General features: G+C 43.9%; 1 protein-coding gene across 2 annotated transcripts in view; it reads right to left on the bottom strand.

Annotated features, from left to right (window-relative positions):
- ABCC2 (ATP binding cassette subfamily C member 2) overlaps positions 1–27,818 on the bottom strand; it is a 75,992-nt gene that overhangs the window by 27,978 nt on the left and 20,196 nt on the right. Inside the window, exons 4-18 of one of the 2 annotated variants that reach the window (XM_070470017.1) lie at positions 26,596–26,730; positions 26,288–26,395; positions 25,819–25,874; positions 24,345–24,579; positions 22,281–22,444; positions 20,814–20,991; positions 15,580–15,834; positions 14,427–14,492; positions 11,192–11,329; positions 10,529–10,675; positions 8,321–8,405; positions 7,541–7,607; positions 5,993–6,119; positions 2,034–2,210; positions 284–451 (exon numbers count right to left, since the gene is read on the bottom strand). In XM_070470017.1, the coding sequence (XP_070326118.1) occupies positions 284–451; positions 2,034–2,210; positions 5,993–6,119; positions 7,541–7,607; positions 8,321–8,405; positions 10,529–10,675; positions 11,192–11,329; positions 14,427–14,492; positions 15,580–15,834; positions 20,814–20,991; positions 22,281–22,444; positions 24,345–24,579; positions 25,819–25,874; positions 26,288–26,395; positions 26,596–26,730 (2,106 nt within the window). Of the gene's footprint in view, positions 1–283; positions 452–2,033; positions 2,211–5,992; positions 6,120–7,540; positions 7,608–8,320; positions 8,406–10,528; positions 10,676–11,191; positions 11,330–14,426; positions 14,493–15,579; positions 15,835–20,813; positions 20,992–22,280; positions 22,445–24,344; positions 24,580–25,818; positions 25,875–26,287; positions 26,396–26,595; positions 26,731–27,818 lie in introns of those variants that run through there. The other variant, XM_070470018.1, reaches the window with a different exon arrangement.

Raw genomic sequence — 27,818 nt, 5'->3', positions numbered from 1 at the left:
ATACCACAGATCTCTAAGGACTTTTTAATCATAATTAATCATCCTTAATTAATAAAAGGCTCAATGTTGGAACCAGAGAATAAGGTTCAAATTTCCCAGTTCTCACATAAGCTATGACCACTAGATGGGAGACCTCACCAAGCCATTTCCTGCGAGAGCAGCATGATATTATCTCCTCAGCAGCCCAGGAGAACAGGAAAATAAGGAAATCTGCTTTAGGATCAGCAGTCCTACGAGATGTGTGCCCTTCTTCATGTCTTCATCACTTTAAATAAGTTCTCACCTTGCTTTTCAATAGGCCGTTGGGACCCAAGACCTTGTTGAAAATATGTTTTCCCACATGGGCATCCACAGCTGACAGAGGGTCATCCAGAATATAGATGTCTGAATTTTGATAGGTAGCTCTGGCCAGGCTGATCCGCTGCTTCTGACCCCCACTGAGATTTATACCCTGAGGAAGAAAATAATTTCTATTAAGTACTGAAACTGAGTCCCCCTAAAACTGAGTTCTTCTACTGAATTTATGATAAACATCTCTATCCAAAACTTTATTCCCATTCTTGGCTCATACCTGTTCCCCTCAAATTAAGGAACATAAAGGAAGGATTGAAACAAAGCAGGACCCTGCAGGGTAACCTCCTGGGTACAAAAGCCCCTCTGTGTCCCCTGTTTCTTATTTGTAGGAAAAAAAGCTTTAGTCTCCCTGGCCTTCCTGAGTTCCAAGCAGTTACTAATTAGGGAAGTGAGGGAATGTGGAAACAAAGGAAAAGCAATCAAGAAACAATAGTTGAGCTATAAAACAGAGCCCTAGCTCCTCCTTAAGGGGTATATGTAACAATCTGTTTGCATAGCTCTAAATTGTTCTGCAGAAACAAAAATTCTCATGCAGTTGGAGGATGATAACTGCACGCTGACCATAAGCACTTAGACCTGAAACTGGCTGAAACCAGAAGGTTGATGATTAAGAGTCCTGAAACAGCACCCTGTCACTTACCACCAACCAATCAGAAGAAAGTCAGACAAGCTGCAACCCTCACCCCAGATGCTGCCTTTAAAAACCCTCTCCTGAAAGCCACTGAGGAGGTTCCAGTCTTTTGAGCATTAGCTGCCCATTCTCCTTGCTTGGCCCTGCAATAAACGCTGTATTTTGCTTACCACAACTCAGTGTCAGTAGGCTGGCTTTGTTGCACGGTGGGCAGCTGGACTAGGGTTCAGTAACACAAGTTCCTTTACACAAATAAATATCTTTGATTCAAAGAAATAACTTTAAATCTAATAATTAAATGTGTGCCCATGTTATCATTTTATATCATATAATTTACTTATTTTGTTGTTGTTTTTGTTTCCTGCCCCAGGAGAATGTAAAGCTATATCAGGGTGGATTTTGTCTGTTTGTGGATATAACTTCAGCACTTAAAATAGTATCTGGCACATAGCAGGTACTCAAGAAATGTATGCTGAATTAAGAAACAAGAACTGTATCTGCAGTCTCCTAACCTCAAGACCTTTTCCCAAAAGACTGCTATATTCATTTTTAATAATGGGGAAAGAGGATAAAAACATCCTAAATAAATAGTAATCAGGGATTTGTAAACAAATTATACTATATTCATATAATATGAAATGGTCATTAAAAATTAACTTTTAAGAAAGGCATTTAATAATGTATTAGATTTCTATGTGTTCACTGCAGATTATTAGAACCCATGACCCACATTAGTATACAGAATTAGAGTTCAGACAGCTCCGGTCTGCCTCTGACCTGTGAGGTCTACCTCGGGGTAGCACTGGTTAGTTAACCAGGTCCTAGGTTCATTATCTTTCCTTTAGATTACACAACTCTTATATTTGCTTTCAGGTACAAAATTTTAAATTTCTGAGTTATTTGCACACAATATTGTGCAAACTCAAGTTTTCTGATATTTGTTCCAGGCTTGACTACCAAAATTGATCAACTATCTTACGGTCATGGACTTCTTCACCATCCCCACTCTTTTCCTTCACGCTTTGGGATCCCCTCGTGTCCCAAATACCTTCTCTCCAATCTCAGCCATGTCTCCTCCAGGCAGCACTTCCAAGTCAGGGAGGAGGGCACAGGCCTCCAGAACCTGCTGGTATTTCTTTTCATCCAACTCTGATCCGAAAAGGATGTTTTCCTTTATGGTGCCATTCTGGATCCAGGACTGCTGCGGGACATAGGCTACAGAGCCCTGGATGGGAAGGATCAGACCACATGACTGCTCTGTACCTTTGGAAATGCAGGGTTGAAGCAGGGGTTGGTGGAGGTGGGAGGAACAAATGGAACGTAGCTTTGAAAAACTGTCAGGCTGACTGGACAACTGATCTTTATAAAGGTGCATGTATTTATTGCACCAAATAGGGAGAAAAATTCAATATCCCATGCATCATTTAAAGCCTCCTTTTTGGACCTTCACTCTCTAGCCATGATCTGAAAGCTGAAGGATGAATGCACATGCTGCTTCTAGAACAAGGTTTTAGTCAGACCCTGGTGAGTTTACTAGGACCAACAGAGGGCCAGCACTGATGGGGGAAACCAGATAGATGACATCATAGGAAGCAAGAACTCAGAGATGGAAATTTGGGCACCAGGCTGATGCATGAATCTGATCATGTCAAAAGAAAGACAGAGGGTAAATGCCCTTGGGTTTGAGGACAAACTTGGTTATGAATTAGCAGGAAAAAGTGTCCTGAAAGGAGTTAGTAGACAGAGTTAAATCTGTAGAGTCTGCTCTGCTATGCTGCATGTTTATTTAATGTAAACTATCTCATTAATGATCAGTAAATCAGGGAATAAATGTCAGTATAATGTGGAAGAAGTGTTGGCTCTTAAAAATTTTCCAGGCCTTTCAATGCTAAGTTATCAGGGGCATGTTTTCTTATAATGAGGAAGAATGGCTTAGCAATATGTGAAGATCTTAAGAAGAAAAGCTAAAAAATCTAGACATGCCTCTTTGGGGTGCAAGTAGTGGCTGGTGAAATGATTCCAAGTACCTATAATTTCCCCTAAATTTAGCTCTATGGGGAAGCTAAGAGTGCTGATGGAGATGCCATGAAAACACTCCCTCTCTGTTAAAGGAATGAAGCAGGGCAACGGCTAATAGAGTTTTGCCAAGAGAACACACTGGTCATAGCAAACACCCTCTTCTAACAAAACAAGAGAAGACTCTACACATGGACATCACCAGATGGTCAACACCGAAATCAGATTGATTATATTCTTTGCAGCCAAAGATGGAGAAGCTCTATACAGTCAGCAAAAACAAGACCGGGACCTGACTGTGGCTCAGATCACAAACTCCTTATTGCCAAATTCAGACTTAAATTGAAGAAAGTAGGGAAAACCACTAGACCATTCAGGTATGACCTAAACCAAATCCCTTATGACTATACAGTGGAAGTGAGAAATAGATTTAAGGGACTAGATCTGATAGACAGAGTGCCTGATGAACTATGGACGGAGGTTCGTGACATTGTACAGGAGACAGGGATCAAGACCATCCCCATGGAAAAGAAATGCAAAAAGGCAAAATGGTTGTCTGAGGAAGCCTTACAAATAGCTGTGAAAAGAAGAGAAGCAAAAAACAAAGGAGACAAGGAAAGATAATCCCATTTGAATGCAGAGTTCCAAAGAAGAGCAAGGAGATATAAGAAAGCCTTCCTCAGGGATCAATGCAAAGAGATAGAGAAAAACAATAGAATGGGAAAGACTACAGATCTCTTCAAGAAAATTAGAGATACCAAGGGAACATTTCATGCAAAGATGGATTCGATAAAGGACAGAAATGGTATGGACCTAACAGAAGCAGAAGATATTAAGAAGAGGTGGCAAGAATACACAGAAGCACTGTACAAAAAAGATCTTGACGACCCAGATAATCACCATGGTGTGCTCGCTCACCTACAGCCAGACATCCTGGAATGTGAAGTCAGGTGGGCCTTAGAAAGCACCACTACGAACAAAGCTAGTGGAGGTGATGGAATTCCAGTTGAGCTATTTCAAATCCTGAAAGATGATGCTGTGAAAGTGCTGCACTCAATATGCCAGCAAATTTGGAAAACAGCAGTGGCCACAGGACTGGAAAAGGTCAGTTTTCATTTCACTCCCTCTTTGGCAATGCCAAAGAATGCTCAAACTATTGCACAATTGCACTCATCTCATATGCTAGTAAAGTAATGCTCAAAATTCTCCAAGCCAGGCTTCAGCAATACGTGAACTGTGAACTTCCAGATGTTCAAGCTGGTTTTAGAAAAGGCAGAGGAACCAGAGATCAAATTGCCAACATCCACTGGATCATTGAAAAAGCAAGAGAGTTCCAGAAAAACATCTATTTCTGCTCTATTGACTACGCCAAAGCCTTCAACTGTGTGGATCACAATAAACTGTGGAAAATTCTTCAAGAGATGGGAATATCAGAGCGCCTGACCTGCCTCTTGAGAAACCTGTATGCAGGTCAGGAAGCAACAGTTAGAACTGGACGTGAAACAACAGACTGGTTCCAAATCAGGAAAGGAGTATGTCAAGGCTGTAAATTGTCACCCTGCTTATTTAACTTATATGCAGAGTACATCATGAGAAACACTGGGCTGGAAGAAGCACAGCTGGAATCAAGATTGCCGGGAGAAATAGCAATAATCTCAGATATGCAGATGACACTACCCTTATGGCAGAAAGTGAAGAGGAACTAAAAAGCCTCTTGATGAAAGTGAAGAAGGAGAGTGAAAAAGTTGGCTTAAAGCCCAACATTCAGAAAACTAAGATCATGGCATCTGGTCCCATCACCTCATGGGAAATAGATGGGGAGACAGTGGAAACAGTCTCAGACTTTATTTTTTGGGGCTCCAAAATCACTGCAGATGGTGATTGCAGCCATGAAATTAAAAGATGCTTACTCCTTGGAAGGAAAGTTATGATCAACCTAGACAGCATATTAAAAAGCAGAGACATTACTTTGTCAACAAAGGTCTGTCTAGTTAAGGCTATGGTTTTTCCAGTGGTCATGTACGGATGTGAGAGTTGGACTGTGAAGAAAGCTGAGCACCGAAAAATTGATGCTTTTGAACTGTGGTGCTGGAGAAGACTCTTGAGAGTCCCTTGGACTGCAAGGAGATCCAACCAGTCCATCCTAAAGGAGATCAGTCCTGGGTGTTCATTGGAAGGACTGATGTTGAAGCTGAAACTTCAATACTTTGGCCACCTGATGCGAAGAGTTGACTCATTTGAAAAGACCCTGATGCTGGGAGGGATTGGGGGCAGGCGGAGAAGGGGACGACAGAGGATGAGATGGCTGGATGGCATCACTGACTCGATGGACATGGGTTTGAGTAAACTCCAGGAGTTGGTGATGGACAGGGAGGCCTGGCATGCTGCGATTCAAGGGGTTGCAAAGAGTCGGACACGACTGAGCGACTGAACTGAACTGCACTGAACACCCAGTTCTCAAAGGAAGAGGTGAGAGGCCTAGAACTAATTGTGAAGCTGGGTGCAACAGTCAGTGGAGATTCTACAATGCTACTGTTTTTATTGTCATTGCTCTTATTGTTTTTGTTGGTAGCCTGGCTACATATGTTTTTGTTAATCTGTTCCAGCTCTTTCCCCCAAGTCCTCTTATTTTTATTGTACAATTTTGTAGATCAGGAGGATTTCAGAAACATGGATTATAGTAGAATTACCTATACTTTGAAAGAAGACATCTTTCAACAGCTTTCAAACTGCAGTATGCACATGAGAATCACCTGGGGAGCTCATTAAAAATGCAGGTTTTTAGAATCTACCCCAGAATATGATTGTACATGTGAGTAGGGCAAAGAATCTATAGTTTATAAGTCTCCAAGATGTCTCCAAGGCCCCACCAACAGCAACCTGACAGGAGTGGTTATCAGATTCTAATTCTTTCTCCCCGTGAGAAGGCAGCAATCTTAGTGCTGCCCACATTTGAGTGTCAGGAGTCTTCTCCTTGGCATTCCTTCTCACCTTGACCGTGATGTGCCCATGGACATTTTCCATTTCTCCCAGCATGGCTGCCATCAAGGAGGATTTCCCAGAGCCCACAGTGCCCACCACAGCCACCAGCTGGCCTGGCATAATGTCCAGGTTCACACTGAAAGAGACAAGTGTACTTGAAGGAAGTGGAGGGCAGACGCTCATGCCACCTCTCAGATGCCCAAAGGACTTCTCAGATGCCAAAGGAGATTTTCCTTCAGGATTGGAAAATGTATCTTGGATATACAAAGTTCCAAAGTAGTCCTCTAATTTTTTTTTCTCTAAGACTTTAGAGAGTAAGGCTTAATTTATAAGTTGTTTGTGCAAAAAGCCAGTTTCCAATGGAAAAATAATTTCAGAACTATGTGGCACCATTGAACAAGACCCTATTTGTTCAAATCCCAACTCTCCACAGCTGAGCTGTGTGATCTTAGAGTCTCACTTCTCCTGGACTCTCAATTTCTCAACTAATGGGGCTGGGACAGAGTAATGCATCCCAAACTTGACTATTCAATGAGAAGAGCCATTCAATAAAATGCTCCCTGAGAGCACAGATGCCCTCCCCCCTTCCCGAGATTTGGCTGAGTGTGGCTGGGTAGGGGCCCACACTGGGCCAGCTTCCTGGAAACTCTCTGTTCAAGCCCTAATAGTTGAGTTCCTAGAACATTAGGAACATGGGGAACTTGTCAGGCTTTCTGAACCTGCCCATCCAGCTGGGCTCCTTCTAGACTTACTACTAGCAAAGGGGGAGCTACGTCCACTCTCCTCTCTGTAAAGTTGAGGCTTTCAGGTTAGGAGGGCTCAGGGCTTCTGGCCTGACACATGCTGGGGCAAGCTCCAGGGTCCATGTTAGAGGATGGAGAAATAGGAGAGAAGTGTGGAAAGTCCTGGGTGTGGCAGGAAGACTATTAGGTGTGCTCAGCTGTGAAAAAGAAGCTGTGGCCTGTGCTCAGTGATGGGGCTGGGGTACATACACGTAGCACTGAAGGAACACACTACACGCAGCAGTGTGGCAAGCAAGGGTTGGCTTAAGGCAGGGGGTGACCTACAGGGCAGAATGTGAGGAGGGGTTGTATAGATGAAAAATTCCAGACCTGAAGTTGATTATAGAAGCAGCTCTCATCATCCCCTCTGGGCAAAGAAGGCAGGCCCTTCATGATAACTCTTCTTAAGTGAATAAATGAACTTAAATTGAGTTCAGGTTCTCGTGAGTATCCTCTGGCACATCCAGAGACCTAGGCTACCTGCCAGCCTGCACTACCTCCATCCACAATCTGGAGAACAAATGTCTTCACAGGTTCTCAGCTGTACTGTCCCCCAGGAAGAAAGCGGTGGGGGGGGGGGGGGGAGGGGAGGCGGGCAGGTGCAGTCATAGGGACTGCTGTCAGTTCATCCCTCCTGGGGTTTAACCTGCACTAGTATCTAACTGAACATGTGCACAGCTCATTTCCCCACGTGTTATATTATATGGAATTTCCCTATAACAAGACTGGCAAGGAGGATCCTAAAATATAGCAAGAAGAAAAGGAGGCAACTCACTCTCGGATTGTGACACCCAAATCATGGTCCCAGGTAAATGATGCCTCAGAAAACTGCACAGCTTTATCTGTTGAGAAAAATTCCTGTCTTTAAGTCAGATGTAGGTCCCCACATGTCTGTCTGCCTTTTCTCAGTCTTCATGTGTCCCTTGTTCCTTCCTCCAGCAGAGCCTGCCTTTGTCTGGTGCTAAATCATGAGTTGACAAGAGGCAAATGAAAGCCCCGGGGGTGAGACCAAGCGTCGCCTGCATACAAAGTCCTTTAGTTACTTTGGAGTCCCAAGCCAGTCGGTAGCCCAAATTCTTGATCTACAGACACTCTGGGTACATTCCCAGGCCCTCTGTTGCCTAGTCTCTTGTATAAATTCCACTTCCACATATAAACCCAGCCACTCCTGCCCTGGATTCCAGAACCATGGCTTGTTCTGCCTATGAATGCCCCTCAATCCTTAAACCTTTAGAACCTGTGTGTTCCTTCACTTCATCCCCTCTTCCCAATTCCACATGCTTGGCTCCATTCTGACTTCTGTTTTCTAGGTCCTTTGCAGGATTCCCCACCTATTCTCAAAACAGCTGGCCCAGCTTTGCTTGGCAATCTGGCTGGCTAAGAAATCTGTTCTAAATGAACGCAAAATTAAGTAATAACCAGTGCAAATATAGATGCAAGGTAAGTCCCCTGGCTTTCCCTTTCCTTCAGTTTGCTGCTTCTCTGCCCTTGTATATCAAAGTCCTGGTGCCAGCACTGTGAATATATACGGGAAGCAACTTCCAAATTCATTTACCAGAATTGCAATCATGTCGAATGGCAGATGTGTCCAAGTCATCCCCTCCCAGGTACTTCTCTATCCGCTCTGTGGAAACACTGGCCTAGAGAAGGACACAGAGGGACAAAGTTCAATGACAAGCACAAGGAGTATGACTTCGTCATCAGCTTTGGATGTGGAAGCAGACAGTCAACCTGCCAGGCTTCTTGCCCATGATTTGCGATTTGCCACAGCTGGAACCTCTGGCCCCCTATGCACTCCCCAACTCCCCCACTCCTGACTCAGCCACATCTCAGCCCTGGGAGCCACCCTACTCTGAACACAGGAAAATTAAGAGGCTCTATTTTAGCCCCTCAGAAAACTCATTGCGGTGGTGGTGGTATGGGTGGGTGGGAGGTTAATTCTCCTGTGCTCTCTCCAGGTTTCGGACCTAGATCCAGAAACTGTCTTCTGCCTTCTTCTAAGATAAAGTTTCTGTCTGATTCTGGTAACTGGGCCCCTGACATATTATTTGAGTTCATGTTCTGATGACCCAGGTGGTGTCCTGAATCACTACTGGGACCCTCTGTGGAGGAAGTGGCCATGGAACCACAGTGACCTAGCATATCTCCACTTAGGCCAGACTTAAATTGCAGGTAACATAAGCACTGGCAGGATGCCCTGTGGTCCTCCTGGAACAGGAGAAGTTGGGGGGATTTACAAGGATGTTTCTCACTTCCTCCCTTCCAGGCAGGCTGCCATGAGACAGCTTCTTGTCACGACCTGGGTTCTAAGGAAGTACTGCACTTTGGGGGCCTTCCCCGATGGCTCAGCAGGTAAAGAATCTGCCTGTAATGTAGGAGACACAGGAGATGTGGGTTTGATCCCTGGATCGGGAATATCCCCTGGAGGAGGAAATAGCAATCCACTCCAGTATTCTTGCCTGAAAAATCTGAGCCTGGTGGGCTACAGTTCAAAGACTCACAAAGAGTCGGACGTGACTGAGTGACTAAGCAGGCATTGCACTTTCTGCCTCTCCCCCTCTTTGGAGCAAACTGTGGGCTATAGAACTGCATGACTGTGGTATGGATCAGCTCCTGGAGAGGGCCTCACTGCCCACTTGCCTGCTCATCTGGCCCCTTTGTTTTGCAGAGTTGTCACCTTTGTTGATCCTGCTTTTGCTATCTATGTGATTAAACTATCTGACTCTAAAAAGAGTGTGCTGTTTCTTTCTCAGCTAGATCTACCAGCCTTCTTAACACCCTCCAGGACCAGAAAGGCTCCTTCTAAATCCCATTCCTTCCTAGGGCCTGAACTCTCTGAAGCCAGTCACCTCCGAATGAACACAGGTCACCACACTTTGTCATCCTGGCTGCCTCACCAGTCTGCCACTTCCCTGGAAACATCCTCCTGAGATCTGGTACCTGGTCCATCTCAGTGACTGTGCTCAGTTTTCAGGACCCAGACACTCCCTCTGGACCATCTTAAGCCTACTGGATTCCAAACTTAGTTTTCTGACAGCTTGAGGCTCCCAGATCGCATTTGGTTTTACCACCATGTGGTTTCATACAAAGAGAAGTCCCCTGATCTAGTGGCTAAGACTCCGTGCTCCCAGTGCAGGGGATCCAGGTTTGATCCCTGGTCAGGGAACTAGATTCACATGCCGCAACTAAGAGTTAGCATGCTGCAACAAAAAGACTTGGTGTAGCCAATTTTTTTTTTAAATTGAGAGAGAAAAGCCTTTTCTCTCCTTTTGTGCCATATTTCCCCAATGCTTTATAAATACCCTAAGAATGTTGGAAAAATATGGAGGAAACTGAACCAAGAAAAGGGCTTAGAAATGTTTCAGGAGCAGAGCTAATCATTGTAGTCTCACTAAACACTCTCAAAACCGTGTCTCCCTGTTAGGTGTATGAGATTGGTATGATTATCCTCAGTTTATAGTCAGAAAAGTGGGGGTTCAAAGAACTTGTGACTTTACTAAATCATGCTGTAGGTCTCCAGAGACCAAACCAATCTCACTAAGTTCACTAGCAGAAGTTGGATATGAGAAAGGACAGACCAGTCATCCTGGAATCTAAGATTTTTAACCAGGGCTAGAAGGAAATGGCAACCCACTCTAGTATTCTTGCCTGGAAAAACCCAGGGACAGAGGAGCCTGGTGGGCTACAGCCTATGGGGTCACAAAAAGTCTGACATGACTGAGCAACTGAGCACACTCAACTGGCAATGAGAGATCCTACCCACCTGGAGCATGGAGGAGATTAGCATGGGAAGCATGCTCATGGGGAAGCGCAGGATGTTGAAGAGGGTGATGGAGGTAAAGGCCTTTTGTGCATCCAGAACATTACTGCTATCCACCAGGACATAAACAGAAAATGTGATCACGGACACCTGGAAAAGAAGAGCCATCAGTGATCTATTCCCAAAAGGGATCAAGCAGCCTTGTTCTAAGTACTGTGTCAGAGTTTAAGGAGTCTTAGGGATTATCTCAACCTTTCCATGTTACAGAGAAATCTGAGCCCGAAAGAGGAGGAAATATCTTGCCTGAGGTCACAAAGTCAACCAATGGCATTGCTAGGACCAGAGCTTGAGAATCCCGGCTCCTATGATCAGCGTTCCTTCTCCTACAGATGAGAAGCCTTCCCGTGCAGACCATGCCTAGATACCACATTCATGCTGAATTACCTGTAGTTACTCCAGGCAGCTAGGTAATCAAATTGTCTGTTCATAAGGGTGAAACTAGATCTACGGGCCGTGAGGTAGGAAGAACAGCATGATTACTTAAGAAGTGGGTCAAAGTTCCTTGGATTTCAGGGTCAGGCCTAGAAGTGCTAGGCACCTTTCATCTTTCTAAACAGACCTTGCTCTCCAGGAAGCTGACCCCGCCCGCTGACTCCTGTCACTCACCAGGACCGGAGTCAAGTATAAGAAAAACATTATTGCAGACTGCAGCTGCCCAAATCTCAGCAGGTTCTTGAGCTCTTTCTTCCGAAGGTTGTGGACTTGGTTTTGGAATGAAGGTTCCCAGGCAAAATATTTCAGGATCTAATAATAGAGAAGAGCACAGCTTACACTGTTGCCCCAGAAGGATATCAGATACAACCCACCCACACAGGTTTGAGGAAATACTCCCCCAAACTGGGGAGGTACAAATTCAGCTTATAAAGAGTGATTACAGGAAAATAACTGACTCAATGGACATGAATTTTAGCAAACTCCAGGAGATAGTGAAGGACAAGGAAGCCTGGTATGTTGCAGTTCACGGGGCCACAAAGAGTCGGACATGACCTAGTGACTGAACAACAACAGAAAGGCAGCTAGCATTTGTTGACAGCTTACAAGGTACACATTTTATGTACTCTATCTTACTTAATCCTAAGTGTGACAAACTTTGCCTGGCACTAAAGGGGGTTGCCCAGGACTTGGTGTTTTCATTGCTAAACCCGGAAAGTTCTGGGCAAACCAGGAAGAAGTAGCTGCTTACTCTTTCAGAATTATTGTATCCATTTTAACAATAAGGAAACAGGTTGAGAGTGACTAAGTACCTTGCCCAAAGTCACCATCTAGTGAGTGGAAAGAGCTAAGACTCAAAATCAGGTCTATCTTCTCATTTTGCACATTGGCAAGAAGGCATATCAGAGCTCTGTGTGCAGAAATATCAGATGTTCAAAGGGGCCTCTTTTCATTTTCAAGAGGTGTAGGGTAATATTAAAGTCCATAAATTCAGCCAAACTCTGCTCAATGTTATGTGGCAGCCTGGATGAGAGGGAAGTTTAGAGGAGAACAGATACATGTATATATATGTCTCAGTCCCTTTTTGTTCACCTGAAACTATCACAGCATTGTTAATCGGCTACACCCTAATACAAAATAAAAAGTTTTTTAAAAAAAGTCCAGGAATTCAAAAAATGTCTATATTAAAAAAGAATTTGATGAAATGTATTATTTTGAAAGCTAGTAAATAGAGGACAGAGTGTATATTTACCCTACCTGTCCTTTAGAGTAGCCAACTAGTTGATTAAAGATCATTCCTCATTACAGAATTCCCACTGAGCAATGCCAAAGGAACAAAGGAATTAAAACATCACCCGTTGGCAATGAAATAATAGAACAAGGCAGTGATCAACAGCGGCTGCTAAAACCTTTATGACAGTGGTTTTCAACCTTGGCTGCATATTGGAATCACTTAGGGAGCTTTTAAAATATATACATGCCTGGGTCTCACCCCTCCCCCCCCACCAAGAGTTCAATTTTGATGATTTGCAGTAAGGCCCAAACCTCAGTGGATTTTACAAATCTCCCAGGAGACTGAAATGTGCTGCCAGGGCCACAAATCACTGCTCTTGGTGAAAGAATAAGGGGTGAATCAGGCTGACAATGCCTGGACCCCATAAACACTCACCATCACTAAGTTTGGAAGCACACAGCACTACCCAACCCCTTGCCCTCCAACCCCATCTCAAACAAAATCAAAACCCAAATAAACCTAAATCTACTCAAGTTTTCTATATTTAACCACCAATTTACAGGTAAGCATAGGAAATAAGACAAACTCTTCTATCAAATGACCAGGAAGGGGGCAGGCAAGGGGCTACTGTAGATTAAAAGCACTATTGACTGAATGCAACACATGGACAGTTTTTGGATCCTTATTCAAACTAACCAACAGTTAAAAAAAAAAAAAAAACTTGTAGATGCTCAACATCACTCATTATCAGAGAAATGCAAATCAAAACCTCAATGAGGTACCATTACACACCAGTCAGAATGACTGCTATCTAAAAGTCTACAAGCAATAAATGCTGGAGAGGGTGTGGAGAAAAGGGAACCTTCTTACACTGTTGGTGGGAATGCAACTAGTACAGCCCCTATGGAGAACAGTGTGGCGATTCCTTAAAAAACTGGAAATAGAACTGCCATATGACCCGGCAATCCCACTCCTGGGCATACACACCAAGGAAACCGGATCTGAAAGAGACACATGTACCCCAGTGTTCATCGCAGCACTGTTTATAATAGCCAGGACATGGAAGCAACCTTGATGCCCATCAGCAGACGAATGGATAATGAAGCTGTGGTACATATACACAATGGAATATTACTCAGCCATTAAAAAGAATTCATTTGAATCAGTTCTAATGAGGTGGATGAAACTGGAGCCCATTATACAGAGTGAAGTAAGCCAGAAAGATAAAGACCAATAATACAGTATACTAACGCATATATATGGAATTTAGAAAGATGGTAACAATAACTCTATATGCAAGACAGAAAAAGAGACACAGATGTACAGAACAGACTTTTGGACTCTATGGGAGAAGGCGAGGGTGGGATGATCTGAGAGAACAGCATCGAAACATGTATATTATCAAGTGTGAAACAGATTGCCAGTCCAGGTTAGATGCATGAGACAAGTGCTCAGGGCTGGTGCACTGGGAAGACCCAGAGGGATGGGATGGGGAGGGATGTAGGAGGGGGGATCAGGATGGGGAACACATGTAAATCCATGGCTGATTCATGTCAATGTATGGCAAAAACCACTACAATATTGTAAAGTAGTTAGCCTCCAACTAATAAAAATAATTGCAAAAAAAAACTTGTATGAGGCAATTGAGGAAATTTAATGGTATCAAAGAAGGATTTGTTTTTAGGTATGCTATTGGTATTGTGATTACGTTAAAGTCATTCTTTTAGAAATACATACAAAGTGTTTACTAGTGAAATGACAAAATATCTGAGATTTGCTTTTGAATAATCTAGCAGAGCATGAAGTGGGTAGTGGGGATGTAGATGAAACAGGTTAGGTCCTGCTGATAATTGCTGGAGCTGGGTGGTAAGTCCATGGGGGTTCGTTAAAGCATTCTCTCGACTTTTGTCCACATTAGACAACATTTATGGTAAAACATAAGAACAAAACAAGCTATTTAACATACATAAATAGAAATCATGATCAAAAGAAGGCCTGAGAGGAGTAGCAGAAGAAACAGGAGACTTGTGGCTGGATGGATCAGGAGTCATGGGACACAACCCAGGCTCAGAAGCAGGAGTCTACAACCTCAAGCAGGTTGTTAAGGCCAAGAGGCTACTGTGGCTGTCACCGTGCCCAGAGAGCTTCCCACCATGCCCACGCTCAGCTTCTCACCTTGATCCCACTGAGAATCTCATTCATGATCTTTAAACGGCTGTCTTTATTCTTCATATTTTTAACCTGCCAGGAAAGAACAATGGACAGAACAAGCATCCACGTGAGCGGGTCCAGGTTTGCTTCAGATGCTACATTCTCAGTGGTACTTGCGGCTGTTGCTCGGTGAGAACTTCAGGTACCCAGTGATGGGCTGTGTCTCTCCCACTCTCCTCCTTGCTCTCCCTGCTCCTGCCACACTCACCACCCTTCTGAGCCTGAACAGTGTTGGCCTGACTGTGCCCTCCTCCCAGGTTTTACCCAAGTCTTCCTCCCTCACCCTTAGGTTCCAGAGTTCAGCTCAGTGTCTCTTCCTCAGAGGCCTTTCCTGACCCCTTGACCTAAAACCACTCCCTACGATCACATCACCTTGTTTGATTCCCTGCATAGTACTACTGACATTTTCCTTGGTTTTACTTATTTATGGCCTGAATCACCACCCCAAGCAGAATGTAAGTTTCATGAGAGCAAGAGCCTTGTCTAATTTGCTGCCATGTTCCCCCAGAAATAGGGTGTGCAGTAAGCATTTTTAAAATATTGAGTTGGCCAAAAAGTTCATTTGGGTTTTTCTGCATTAGGAAAAACCCAAATGAATTTTTGGCCAATATTTGTAACTCAGTGAATACAAAACAAATGAATGACTAAGTCACATACACCATCGAGTTCAGCCATCCAGAATATGATTTCTGGCAGAGATAAGGCCTGTCCACAGGGAGCTCTGCTACCTGGTGGGAACAAGGTCGGTTGCCAGGATTTAGGCATAAAGTCTGGGTTGCTCTTGTGACGGCTCTGTGTGGCTAGTTTATAATGCTATGATAGAGAACCAGGGTCATAATTCCTTTTTAAGAGCAGCCCAGCATAGGGTGTAAAAGTTGTATGCAGGGTCCCTGGGCAGCTCTTCTCTCTCCAATTAGGGACATGAATGAAGACAGGAGATATAAACCCTAAAAGTGGTCAGAAGATGGAAAGGGAAGATAAAGCCAAGTTCATTTGGGACAGTGGCAAGTCTCCTATGAGCCTTGCCTTGCCCAAACTCCAATCACCAGTCAGAATAAAGTAAGAAAACTTTAGACTTTGAAGAACATGTACATATCCCCAGTGACTGTTTCTTTACCTGAATAGCCCTGTTCCTGGTGGCGATTACTCCATTAATTGGGATTAGGATCACCATCACCCCAACACCTGCTAAGACTGAGGGTCCCAACTCTGCCCATAGGAAGTAGATGGCCAAGATAATCTGTAGGACATTTGACCACAGCAGGTGGATGAAGTTGGTCACATCCATGAGCTTCTGGGCGTCCACAGACATCAGGTTCACGGTTTCTCCAATGGTGTACTGCTTCCTGGCCCGGTTGGATAGAGTCAGCGCCTGAAAATAAAGATTGGAATTGAGACACATGGACAAGGCCAAGGAGACTGGGAAGTGAGAGGGGATTCAGGAAGGAAGTGAAAGACAGTAGAAGGATTGGCTCCATATGGACATAACTTCCAAGGGGCTGTGATCTTCTGGCTGCTAAATCTTAGTGTTCTCTTTCTTGACCAGTCTTTCCTGATATTTCTACTGTCCCCAACACCCCCTCCCCCAACACACACTGTCTTACCCAGAAAATTCCTATTTATCCCTTAGTGTCAGCTTAGGTGGAACAGCTGAGAAGCCTTCCCTGACTCCCAAGTTTGGGTTAGATACTTCTGTGTATTCCCAATGCTTATCTCTGCCATTACATTCATCACACGGAACTCTAATTGTGTTTTCCTATTTCTCCACCAGTAGAAAACTCTAAGAACAAGGGCTCCCTCTGCCCAATTCACTACTGAATCACCTACACGTGGTGGGGAAATCAAATACTGAAGGATGGAAGGAACAGAGGAATGAAGGGAGGAAGCCTATATTGACTCTGGCCTTGCAGACTTTAATGGGGCAATGTTATCTGGAGCCATACTGTAAGGAGGCTGCAGCCATTCTCAAGAAGGACAGAGACCTTACAATGGAGAGGAAAACTGTGGGGCTCACATACTGGAAGCAAAATGATTTATTTATTGTCAGGAAATTTGAGGGCACTATCTAAATGCCTGAATCTTGTATCATGAGCCATCATTTCAGAGAGATGAGAAGGCTGAGACCCACAGTCAATGACTTATAGCAGTGTCTTGTACAAATGTTCCCAGACAAGAGACTGGGGGCTCGGGGGGTAGCTGCAGAAACCAGCTGACACTACGCTCACCAAGCAATCCTTTGGTGTGGCCCACATCTTTCCGAAGGAAGGAAAGCCTAATTCCCACAAGGCAGTGTATGGGCTATGAGCGGCCCTAGCTACCACCTTCAGTCTCCTCCTAAAAGCTCTGTCATCTTAATCCATCAATGTAGTCTTTAGAATATATCAGGATGCTTTGCTGTACAGTAAAAAGAAGGAAATTTCCCAAAATGTTAGGCCACCAAGGTTCTAGAGAAATCAGTCCACTGCTATAACTCCCCCTTTGGTACTGAAAAGTAAAAGAAAAAAGTATTCTCTAACTACCTTTCAAGGTAATTGCTATACTTTTCTTTTCTCAATAAATCTCAATAGGGTGAAAAAGTCAAGCATATAGTCCCAATAACCCTTGTCTGGAGTCAGGGCCTGTCTATGTGATTCTAGCCATTAAAATGATCTAAGCCCTACTTCTCTCTAAAACAGTGATGATGCAGTTACTTCACAGAGCTATGAATTGGTAATGGATATAAAATATATTTCACAACATTTCATAAATGAAGTATAATCTAAACATAAAATTAGTCAATTTTAAATTCTATTTTAGGAGCAATATTTATTTGAATGGGTGTCTCATTAAAGGCTCTATTTTACACAGTTTGTATGAATTGTGACAATTGCAAAGCCTGGAATATATTAAGAATCAAAGAGGCAGGAATGTATTGTCACAATTGTAAAAGTGTACATTCATAGATATATCTGAGACAGCTTGGGTAGTGACCTCATATCCTGCAAACCAACAGAAACACAGTTACTACAGAAGGAATAAAGGGATTAAAAATTTTGTAGAAGACAAATTCCAGTATGAGGCTATCTAGGGGTTCAAAAAACTTGACCAGACTTCTGATCTTAAGACATCTGGATCACCTCTCTGGGTCTCTCGTCCAGTCAGCATCTACTCAGGAAAGATAAAAGTCATCTTGGAGTTTTAAGAGAGGAAGGCAAAGGAGAAAACCAGAAACTTTTACAGAGAAATCGCTATGATGGAACACTTCAGTGGTGGATGGAAAAAGGAAGAAGAGGCAACTAACTGTTTGATGTTCTGACCTATCAAAAGTATCGTCTCCTTCTGGATGAATTTTCTCCTCAGGCTTAGGGTCACTACTCTATTTTCATTTCTTTCCTTTAATTTTTAAACTGAAGTTTACTTGACCATTTTCAATTATTAAGGGAACTCAAAGGACTAGATCTGGTAGACAGAGTGCCTGAAGAACTATGGACAGAGGTTTGTACCATTGTACAGGAGCTGGTGAACTAAAACCATCCCCAAGAAAGAAATGCCAGGAGGCGAAGTGCTTGTCTGAGGAGGCCTTACAAATAGCTGAGAAAAGAAGAAAAGCAAAAGCAAAGCAGAAAGGGAAAGATATATCCAACCAAATGCAGAGTTCCAGAGAATAGCAAGGAGAGATAAGAAAGTCTTCTTAAGTGAACAATGTAAAGAAATAGAGGAAAACAACAGAATGGGAAAAGCTAAAAGTCTCTTTAAGGAAATTAGATATACCAAGGGAACATTTCATGCAAAGATGAGCACAATAAAGGACAGAAATGGCAAGGACCTAATAGAAGCAGAAGAGATTAAAAACAGGTGGCAAGAATACACAGAAGAATTGTACAAAAAAGGTCTTAATGAACTGGATAACTATGATGGTGTGGTCATTCACCTAAAGCCAGACATCCTGGAATATGAAGTCAAGTGGACCTTAAGAAGCATTAGGTAGTGGAGGTGATGGAATTCCAGCTGAACTATTTCAAATCCTAAAATATGATGCTGTGAAAGTGCTGCACTCAATATGCCAGCAAATTTGGAAAACTCAGCAGTGGCCACAAGACTGGAAAAGGTCAGTTTTCAAAATCCTGAAGAAGGGCAAAGCCAAAGAATGTTCAAACTACAGCACAATTACACTCATCTCACATGCTAGCAAGGTAATGCTCAAAATCTTCAAGCTAGGCATCAGCAATATGTGAACTGGGAAATTTCAGAAGTACAAGCTGGATTTAGAAAAGATAGAGGAACCAGAATTCAAATTGCCAACATCCACTGGATTATCAAAAAAGCAAGGGAATTTTTTTAAAAAAATCTGCTTTTGCTTCTTTGACTACACTAAAAAGCCTTTGACTGTGTGGATAACAACAAACTGTGGGAAATTCTTAAAGAGATGGGAATACCAGACCACCTTACCTGCCTCCTGCAAAACCTGTATGTATGCAGGTCAAGAAGCAACAGTTAGAACTGGATATGGAACAATGGACTGGTTCCAAATTGGGAAAGGAGTACGTCAAGGCTGTATATTGTCACCCTGCTTATCTAACTTCTATGCAGAGTACATCATGCGAAACACTGGGCTGGATGAAGCACAAGCTGGAATCTAGATTGCTGGGAGACATCTCAACAACCTCAGATATGCAGATGACTACACTAAAGGCCGAAAGTTCCTTTAGAGGAACTAAAGAACCTCTTGGTGAAGGTGAACATGAAGTGAAAAAACTGGCTTAAAACTCAACATTCAAAAAACAAAGATCATGGCATCTAGTCCCATCGCTTCATGGCAAATAGATAGCGATAAAGTAGAAACAGTGACAGATTTCATTTTCTTGGACCCCAAAATCACTGCAGATGGTGATTGCAGTCACAAAATTAAAAACACTAGCTCCTTGGAAGAAAAGCTATGAGAAACCTAGATAGCATATTAAAAAGCAGAGGCATTACTTTGCCAACAATGGTCCATCTAGTCAAAGTTATGGTTTTTCCAGTAGTCATGTACGGATGTGAGAGTTGGACCATAAACAAGGCCGAGTACCAAAGAATTAATGGTTTTGAACTGTGGTGCTGGAGAAGACTCTTGAGAGTCCCTTGAACAGCAAGGAGATCAAACCAGTCAATCCTAAAGGAAATCAACCCTGAATATTCACTGGAAGGACTGATGCTGAAGTTGAAGCTGCAATACTTTGGCCACCTGACGTGAAGAACCGACTCAGTGGGAAAGACCCTGATGCTAGGAAAGGTTGAGGGCAAGAGGAGAAGGGGGCAACAGAGGATGAGATGGTGGGATGCCATCATCAACTCAATGGACATGAGTTTGAGCAAGCTCTGGGAGATGATGAAGGACAGGGAAGCCTGGTATGCTGCTGTTCATGGAGTCGCATGACTTAGCAACTGAACAACAACAACACTTGTCTATTTTCAATTCTTAAGGGGAAGAAAATGAGACTTCACCTTGGTGTCTAGGACAGAGGGGAATAAAGTTGCTCTGAGAAAATTAAACACTAAAAGCAACGTGTCAGAGACTTCCCTGGTAGTCCAGTGGTTAAGACAGCACACTCCCACTGAAGGGGCACAGGTTCAATCCCTGGTCAGGGAACTAAGATCCCACATGTCATGTGGCATGCGGAAAAATAGGAAAAATAATAATAAAGCAACAGGTCAGAGGGAAGATGGGCAAAATCATCTTAAGGAAATGGAAAAGCTCCCAAGTCTGCAGAATTTAATAATCAGAGTGAAGGTATTGATATTTACAAATCCAAAAAGAGAATCAGGCAGAGGAGGAGTTGGTTGCCACTTAAGAGTGAAAAAGAAATCACTAGGCAAAAGGCAGTCCAGGGAGATGGAGTCCTGCTCCACAGAATATACTAGTCTATGGTAAAACTGTGATTTGACATGGATACACCAGGTCTTATGAGCCCAGTTTCGCGTAGTACTTGGTTTGAATGTTAGTGATTTTAAGAGTCTGCCCTTGGTCAGCTTCTTTTCTGACTTCACATTCTATCCTAAGGTGTTGTCAGCTTGTGGAAAGAAGAAAGAGAGAGATGGTATGCCAGCCTTCAAGGCTGAAAGGAAGATCCTGGGCAGAGAAGAGTTTGCCAGCTTTCCCCTGCAGTAGGGTACACTCCACCACCACCACCCACGCCCTGCCACACACACACATATTCTGTGTCTATATACACACTTTTCATTTTAAAGAAATGTCTAAAGAAGGCTGTATGTTTAGCCACAATTCAGTGTTGAGGTCAGCTGTCACTTCCATCAAGTTTTCCTCAATCGTGGAACAAAGGCTCGTGTTTACTAAGGGGATTTTCTTGGTGATCCCTGGCATAACCCACATACCTTCTTATACACAGAAGCCATGATGGTGGTCCGCACTTTCATGCCCAGCATAAAGCACAGCTGAAAGTAATACTGAAGGCAGACAGACTGGATGAGGGCCACGACAAAGAGGAGAATTGAATAGAGGTATCCAGTCCACAGATACATTTCACGGTCATTTGCAAAGGCGATCAGCAACCTGCCAGAGCAAAACCAAGTAAGTGCTGACAGCAAGCCTCCGAGGGCTCCTTCCCCTCACAGTGCACACCAGCTGCCCTGCCCTACCCTGGAGGTAACTGAAGTGACTACAGCTGTTCAGTGCTCCTGGAAGACTGAGCTCCCCCGCCACGCCAGCACTCTCGCCTGTGGAGACGAGCAGCCGGGGCGAAGGGGTGATGACCCACGGCTGTGAGGCAGGACGCTGCGGACTGCAGAGCTGCCGCGGCCACGCTTTCTCCAACCCTCTCTTTCCCTTCCCCCCGGTAGAAGGAGCTGTGACACGTATCCAGCGTGAGTTAGAAGGGTTTCCCCTGGAGGATAGTGTATTCCATAGATTCTGGCAGACTGAAGTCTTGTCATGATTAACTGGAACCGCCCACTTAACGCCTGACTGGGGAGCAATGAGGTTACAAAGGCTGCCTACAAGCCTCTGCTGGGGAATGAGGCCCACCTCTTGGACACAGCTCAGCTCACAGCAATTCTGTTTAAAGAAATGCCCCTAAGAAGTATACTTGGCTCCTATGAGGAAAAGGACATGGGAACGGGGAAGGCTAAAGGACATATTGTTTTAGACCTTGAAAAATGCCTTGTGCTTTTCATGAACACAATGCTGTAAGGTGGAAGAAAATTATGAGCATTTTTTTAAAAATTAGGAACTTAATATCCCCATCAAACGCGAAACGAGCCTTGACTTCCTTGATGGAACTCGAGAGAGTCCCCAAGAACACTGTCACAAGTCTAGAGGGACCCTGATGTCACCGCAGCAACACGAAAGGGCTCCGTGTTCTGCAAATCAACTCGAGATGAGTCCAGATTCCCCTGCATGTGCTCCAGAGCCATCCCGAATTCCCCATCAAACACGAGAAGTGGCTTGACTTCCTTTAAACAACAACAGAGAATCCACGAGAACACCGTCCAAAGTCCAGAGGAACACCAAGTTCAGCAGAGCAACTCTTTAAGACAAAACTGCTTAGTCCCCTTCCCCTTTCTTGAGATATGGATTGTCTCCTGACCTTGTGACTAACATTACTCCTTGTTCCCTTGGGAACCGTTGCAGTTTGTTTGGTTTGCTGAACTCTATCATTCCCGAAAGAAGTTTCTTGTACTGCAGCCTGTATATACTCATAGAAAAATCATTAAAGCACCTTTGCTCCATTAAAAAAAAAAAATTAGGAACTTAATAATAGGCTCCTGCGTGCATATACAAGGAGCAAAAAGCAGAGTGGCAGAGGAGGCCCTAAAGAGACAGCCCAGGGTCTGGGGACTCACTTCAGCAACTGCGGATTCAGAAACGTGAGGATGTCATACACCAGCTTCAGCAGGAATGATTTCAGGAGGATGACGTAGAAAGTTTTGAAGAGCGCCTTTACCAGCCAGGACTTGGGAAAGTCTTTTGTGGTCTCAGACTTCTTTTTTTTCTTTTTAGTTTCTTCCTGGGGACAAAACCAAACAAGCAGTGCTTGCAGAAGTGCATGGTGTAAGACTTTGTCTTCACTGACCAGCTCCCGAGTGTTAGCCCCTGATCCCTGCGGCCATCAGTGAACAGATTTGAGTCTTCTCTTCACTGCCTGGTCCCATCCACCTTTTCAGCTGCTGTCACTGTTCCCCTCTCACCTCTTAACTGATGCTTAGAATCTATTTTGAATCAGGAAAACAGGCAACAAAGCGGATGAAAATAGCATGTAAAAACAGAACAGACTCTGAGGGGGGCCTGTGCGGCATTGTGGGAGGGAAGGGCATGGACATGCTAACATATAACTTAATATATATTTCAGATGCTTAGAAGACTTTTCATTCTCTTCTTGCTTGAGATTATTGTGGGATGTTATGGGTTGAATAGAATCCACCTCAAAAGGAATGTTGAAGTCCTAAACCCCAGTGCCTTAGACTGTGCCCCTGTTTGGAAATAGGGCCTTGCAGATGTAATCAAGTTAGGATGAGTTCATGAGAGTGCATCATGGGTCCTACTCTAATATGATTGGTGTCTTTGTAAGAAGAGAGACAGACGGAGGACAGGGGAAGAGGCCATGTGATGACAGAGGCAGAGAGTGTGTTAATACATCCAAAAGCCACAGAACACCAAGGACTGCTGGCCAAACCCAGAAGATGGAAAAGGCAAAGAAGCTTTCTCCTCTATAGGGTGTGAAGGGAGCGTGGTCCTCCTGATGATTTGATTTCAGACTCTTGCTCTCCTGAGCTGTGAGACAATACATTTCTGTTGTTTTAAGCCATGCAGTTTGTAGTGCTTTGTCTCAGCAACCCTGGGAATCTACGGTGTGGGGTGTCACCACCACTCACCCTCTACTTCCTTTCCCTGTCCTACCAGGCCCCCAATTCCAGATTCTCAGGCTCAGTGGCATCCTCTTATAATGGCTGTCACTGAGGTCCCATCTTATCAGTCTCTTTGCCTGAACAACTGCCTCAGCCTACCTCTTAGCTTCCACTGCCCCCCCTCACCCCAATCATTCATTCTCCTGGCAGCTGCCCAAGTGGACTTTTGAAAATGTAAATCTGATTGCATTACTCCTCTGCTCAAAGCTTTCCCCTGGCTTTCCATCAGACTTAAAATCCAGACTCTTCACCATGGCCCATGAGGGTCTATACCACTTTATACCCGCCCTCTTTCCTGCACTCACCTCCCTGCACACTCAGCCTCTCTCTCCATGTTCCCGCACTCTCTTTCTCCTCTCCAAACAAACCAACCATGTTTCCCTCTCAGCCTCATAACCTGGCCCCCCGTGAGTGGAACAGGCTTCCTTCTGATGGGCTCTTCTCATCGCTTGGATCGCTGCCCAAATATCACCTCCTCTGAAGCTTCTGCTATTACTCTAAGGAAGCACTTCACCCCAAATACATGAATATGTTTTCCTAATAGCACCTCCTGCTCTAAAAGGGTAACGTATGTATTGGTTTATTAGTTAGTTTCTAGCTCTCTAAAGATGAGGACTCCTTCAGGACTCTTTATATTTGTACCCAGAATGGTCTCCAATGCACAGTGCTAATCAATAAATATTTTCAAGTGAATAAAAAAATAAATTAGCTAACACTAAATCCCACCAACATACAAATTCTAGCAATGCTAAGGTATTGTTTTATTTTTCTGCTAAAAAAGACATTGAGAAAAATTTCATATATACCGCAAAGGAGAGAGAATAGTACTACATTACACCCCCAAGCATCTATCACTAAGGTACTGTGATAGTATTGTGACTACTAGTAATATAAAATGTACTGCAAAGTGTAAAGTGCTATAGAAATGTAAGGACAGAATCACCACCACCAGGACACCAATGACGTGCAGGATGTCTGAACAGACACTCGTGGCAAAGTTACCAGGACAAGGACATCTCGGCTTTGACTCTGGTTCTTGTCCAAGCCGTTCATGCTGGCTCCAGGGTTCCGCTTGGATTTCTTCTTCTGCCGTTTCTGGAACGCCCGCCTGGCCTTCTGTAGCTCTTCTGCCATGTACTTTTCAAACCTGCTGACTAGTGCCTTTGTTTTAGCTGCGTCTTCAATATCCCAGACATCTTCGAGCGTCAGAGGTTTCCTGAAGCCTTTCAGAACAGTGCTGGAACAAGAGTGAGCCACGGGCTGAGGCCCTGCAGAGGGGGGCCAGAGGTGGCCTCCTTTTTGCCTCTATCAAAACCATCCAGTTCCAGGATGGAGGGACAGAAGAATGGGGCTTCTCCCTTACCCTGCTACCCAAGCTCCTAGCCCTGGGAGGAGCAGGGCTTTAGAGGGCTAACGAGGAGTGGGGAGGGCAGAAAAGGGAGCAGGTAGGGGTGATGGAAGGTGGGAGAAAACAATGAGAGAAAGGGAAGGGGTTCTACTGAATTAAGAACCAAAAGAGCATCACCTACCCACATCCTGCTCCTTTCTCCTCAAATATTGGCTGCCTCTCTGACGCCCTGACATCCCTTGAGGGGCCTCCAAGAGGCCCTTTAGGAAATGAGCAGACCCAGAGGCTGCTTCTATAGTGTCTCTCTAGATCAGGGCTCCTCAACATGGGGTTCAAGAACATGGACGGAAAACAAATTACATCTTTACTCCTATTAGCTTCTAACTGAAACGCAGCCTTTCCTAGTTCTAATACGAATGTAGTCAACCAACCACAGTTGTCAAACAGAGTACTTGTGCTTTTGTTACCAGGAGACACCACAGATGTTTTCATGGCTCATGCAGACTCATCATGTACGCGTATCACTGCTGTGAAACTAAAACCCAGCACTGGGTCTTGTTATTTAATGCATTCACACAGAGGCACAAGTGTTACTATATCACAGATTTGATTTTAAAAGACTATTTCGGTAACTACATTTCAGTATATTTGTTTCCCTTTACAATTTCATGTCTTTTATTGTACATGTGTAAAACATTAGCTGAGAAGGAATTCATGGGTGTTACCAGGCTGCCCAAAGGGTCCATGCAACTACAAAGGCCAAGGATGGCTGCTCTAGATCTCCTGGCAGCCCAGGACAGCTATTCATCCCTTACCCAAGTCTGTGCCATACTCCTTGCCCCCAAATTTCCCTTTTCCTGTCCTCCTGCCTCCTTTTCCTTCTGTCTTTTTTTTAGTGTGGGTGGAATTCCCCCACTCCAGGCTACAAAAAATGAAAATAAAAAAAAATTCCCTCCTTCCTCTCAGTTTCCCCATCTGCCCCGTGAAGGGAATGCAATAAACTGATCTGTATGTTTCAACATTCTCTGACTCTAAGTAGGGGAGAAATGGAGGCCACAGCAGGTACTTTTAAAACCAAGATCTGAGGGGTGAAGGATAGAGGTAAGCCACACTTCAGGCATTTCCTACCTGTCATACCAACTAAAGGTGATACTACTCAAAAATGAAGCTGTGGTAGAAGGATTCTGCAAGACACACAAAAAATCAGAAGGTAAATCAATTAGAAACAGGAATTCAATGGAACTCTAAAATCAGAAATTGATGTTTCTAAATAGATGCTGTGCTAGAAACTAGATATAACACTGAAGTGGCCTGTTCAATGTGTTTGTTTGGACATGCTATGGTCACCAGTAGAAGGATAACCAGACTTTTTGGCATAGATATATGAATTAACTATCTATGCTGAAGCTTGGTGGGTCAATATAAAAATTAATGTTTCCAAATTCTAGTCATTTTGTGTCCTTATGACACAAAATCATCTATATTACTGTATTCTGGGCTTGTGGGACCTTCATGACAACTTGACATCTCAAAGTTACATTTGTCAAGATACCATCCAATTAAATAACATATGAGGTGGTCATATTTCAAGTCTTACTTCTGATGAGTCATCTTTTTCCGAAAATGCTGAAAGGATCAGGACCAGGATCTGGAATGCATAGAAGATGAAGTACACGCAGGAGTAGGCCAGATTAGAACTGCTGTCCTATGGGGGAGAAAAAACAAAGAAAATGAGCCTTTTATCTGAATTCAATCTAAACAGTCCCTATGTATCAATGCTCATGATTAAAGTCACTTATCAAATCCCCTAAATACACTCCTACCCAGGAACTCAATTTGCCTGATGTCATTTACTCCAATGTAGAAGTTGCCTAGGAGTACCTCCTCATGGCACCATCTCCTTACCTTTAAGAGTGCCCGGATCAGAGTCTGAAGTTGGAAAGTGCCACAAAGTATTGAGAGAATCCAGAATAAGGACAGGTACCAAGAATCCTTCTGCACACACCATCGCCTGCTGTGTTGGATCAGTAAAACCAGGACCTAGAGAGAAATTTACATCATGTTTGGAAAAATAGTGTCACCAACCAAGGACAAGAGGCAAGAGAGATGTCAGAGAACAGGGGGAGAAATGGAGGCTGAAGGCAGAGACTGTTGTAACTAATCTGATGCCAACTAGTACATTTCCTCCCTGATCCACCCAGCTTACTCTTTCAGGACCGGGTGCTTTGTCTGAAATCTCCTTTCCCTATCCCATCTCTGATGCAAAGAACTGACTCATTTGAAAAGACCCTGATGCTGGGAAAGATTGAAGGCGAGAGGAGAAGGGAACAACAGAGGATGAGATGGTTGGATGGCATCACCGTCTCAATGGACATGAGTTTGAGTAAACTTCGGGAGTTGGTGATGGACAGGGAGGCCTGGTGTGCTGCAGTTCATGGGGTTGCAAAGAGTCGGACACGACTGAGCGACTGAACTGAACTGAATCCCGTCTCTATTCACCACATTTGGGTGGGGAGTCAGCCAAGAACACAGAGGGTCACACCCTAAATGGAGTAACTTTGGGAGCCAGAAAAATCTTTCCAAAGACCAAGAAAATAATTTTAGGCACAACAGCAATCAGATGGGGGAGGAAAATTCTGAACAAGTGCAGGGTATCTGTATCATGATATTTTCTAATAATATTAGACTAAGTAATAAGCAACAACAACAAAACTTTGCCTCATATTATTTCACTTAACAATAATGAATTCAATGTTGTTTTCCTAGACCCAGTACTGTGCTAATAAACCGGCATTCTGAAAACAGAGGCGTGAATTTGAGGCATGTGTGAATTTCCATGGTATAAATACAAGTGTCATGGTGGATTTCAATCTCCAGCCTCACGTCACCAAACTTGGGGTTGGGAAGAGAGGCACAGTCAGCTCTGTGAGTCCGTTCCAGTACACTGCTGCCTAGACCTTTCTCTGTTTCATAACAACAAAACAAAGGCCCCTACAGGTGCCAGGCACACCATGTTACCAAGTGAAGTGAGGTTGAAGGATAGTACTGAGCCTGGTCTAAAGTGACCGGTTGTTTCAGTCCTGGCTGACTTGCCCTGTGGAAATGTCAGCTCACAGTTGCCAGGCATT

This window comes from Odocoileus virginianus, chromosome 7 (assembly GCF_023699985.2).
Source record: "Odocoileus virginianus isolate 20LAN1187 ecotype Illinois chromosome 7, Ovbor_1.2, whole genome shotgun sequence".
NCBI classification, from domain to species: Eukaryota; Metazoa; Chordata; class Mammalia; order Artiodactyla; family Cervidae; genus Odocoileus; species Odocoileus virginianus.
The sequence above is the reverse complement of the archived record's forward strand: the minus strand, read 5'-3'. Positions and strand labels throughout refer to the sequence as shown.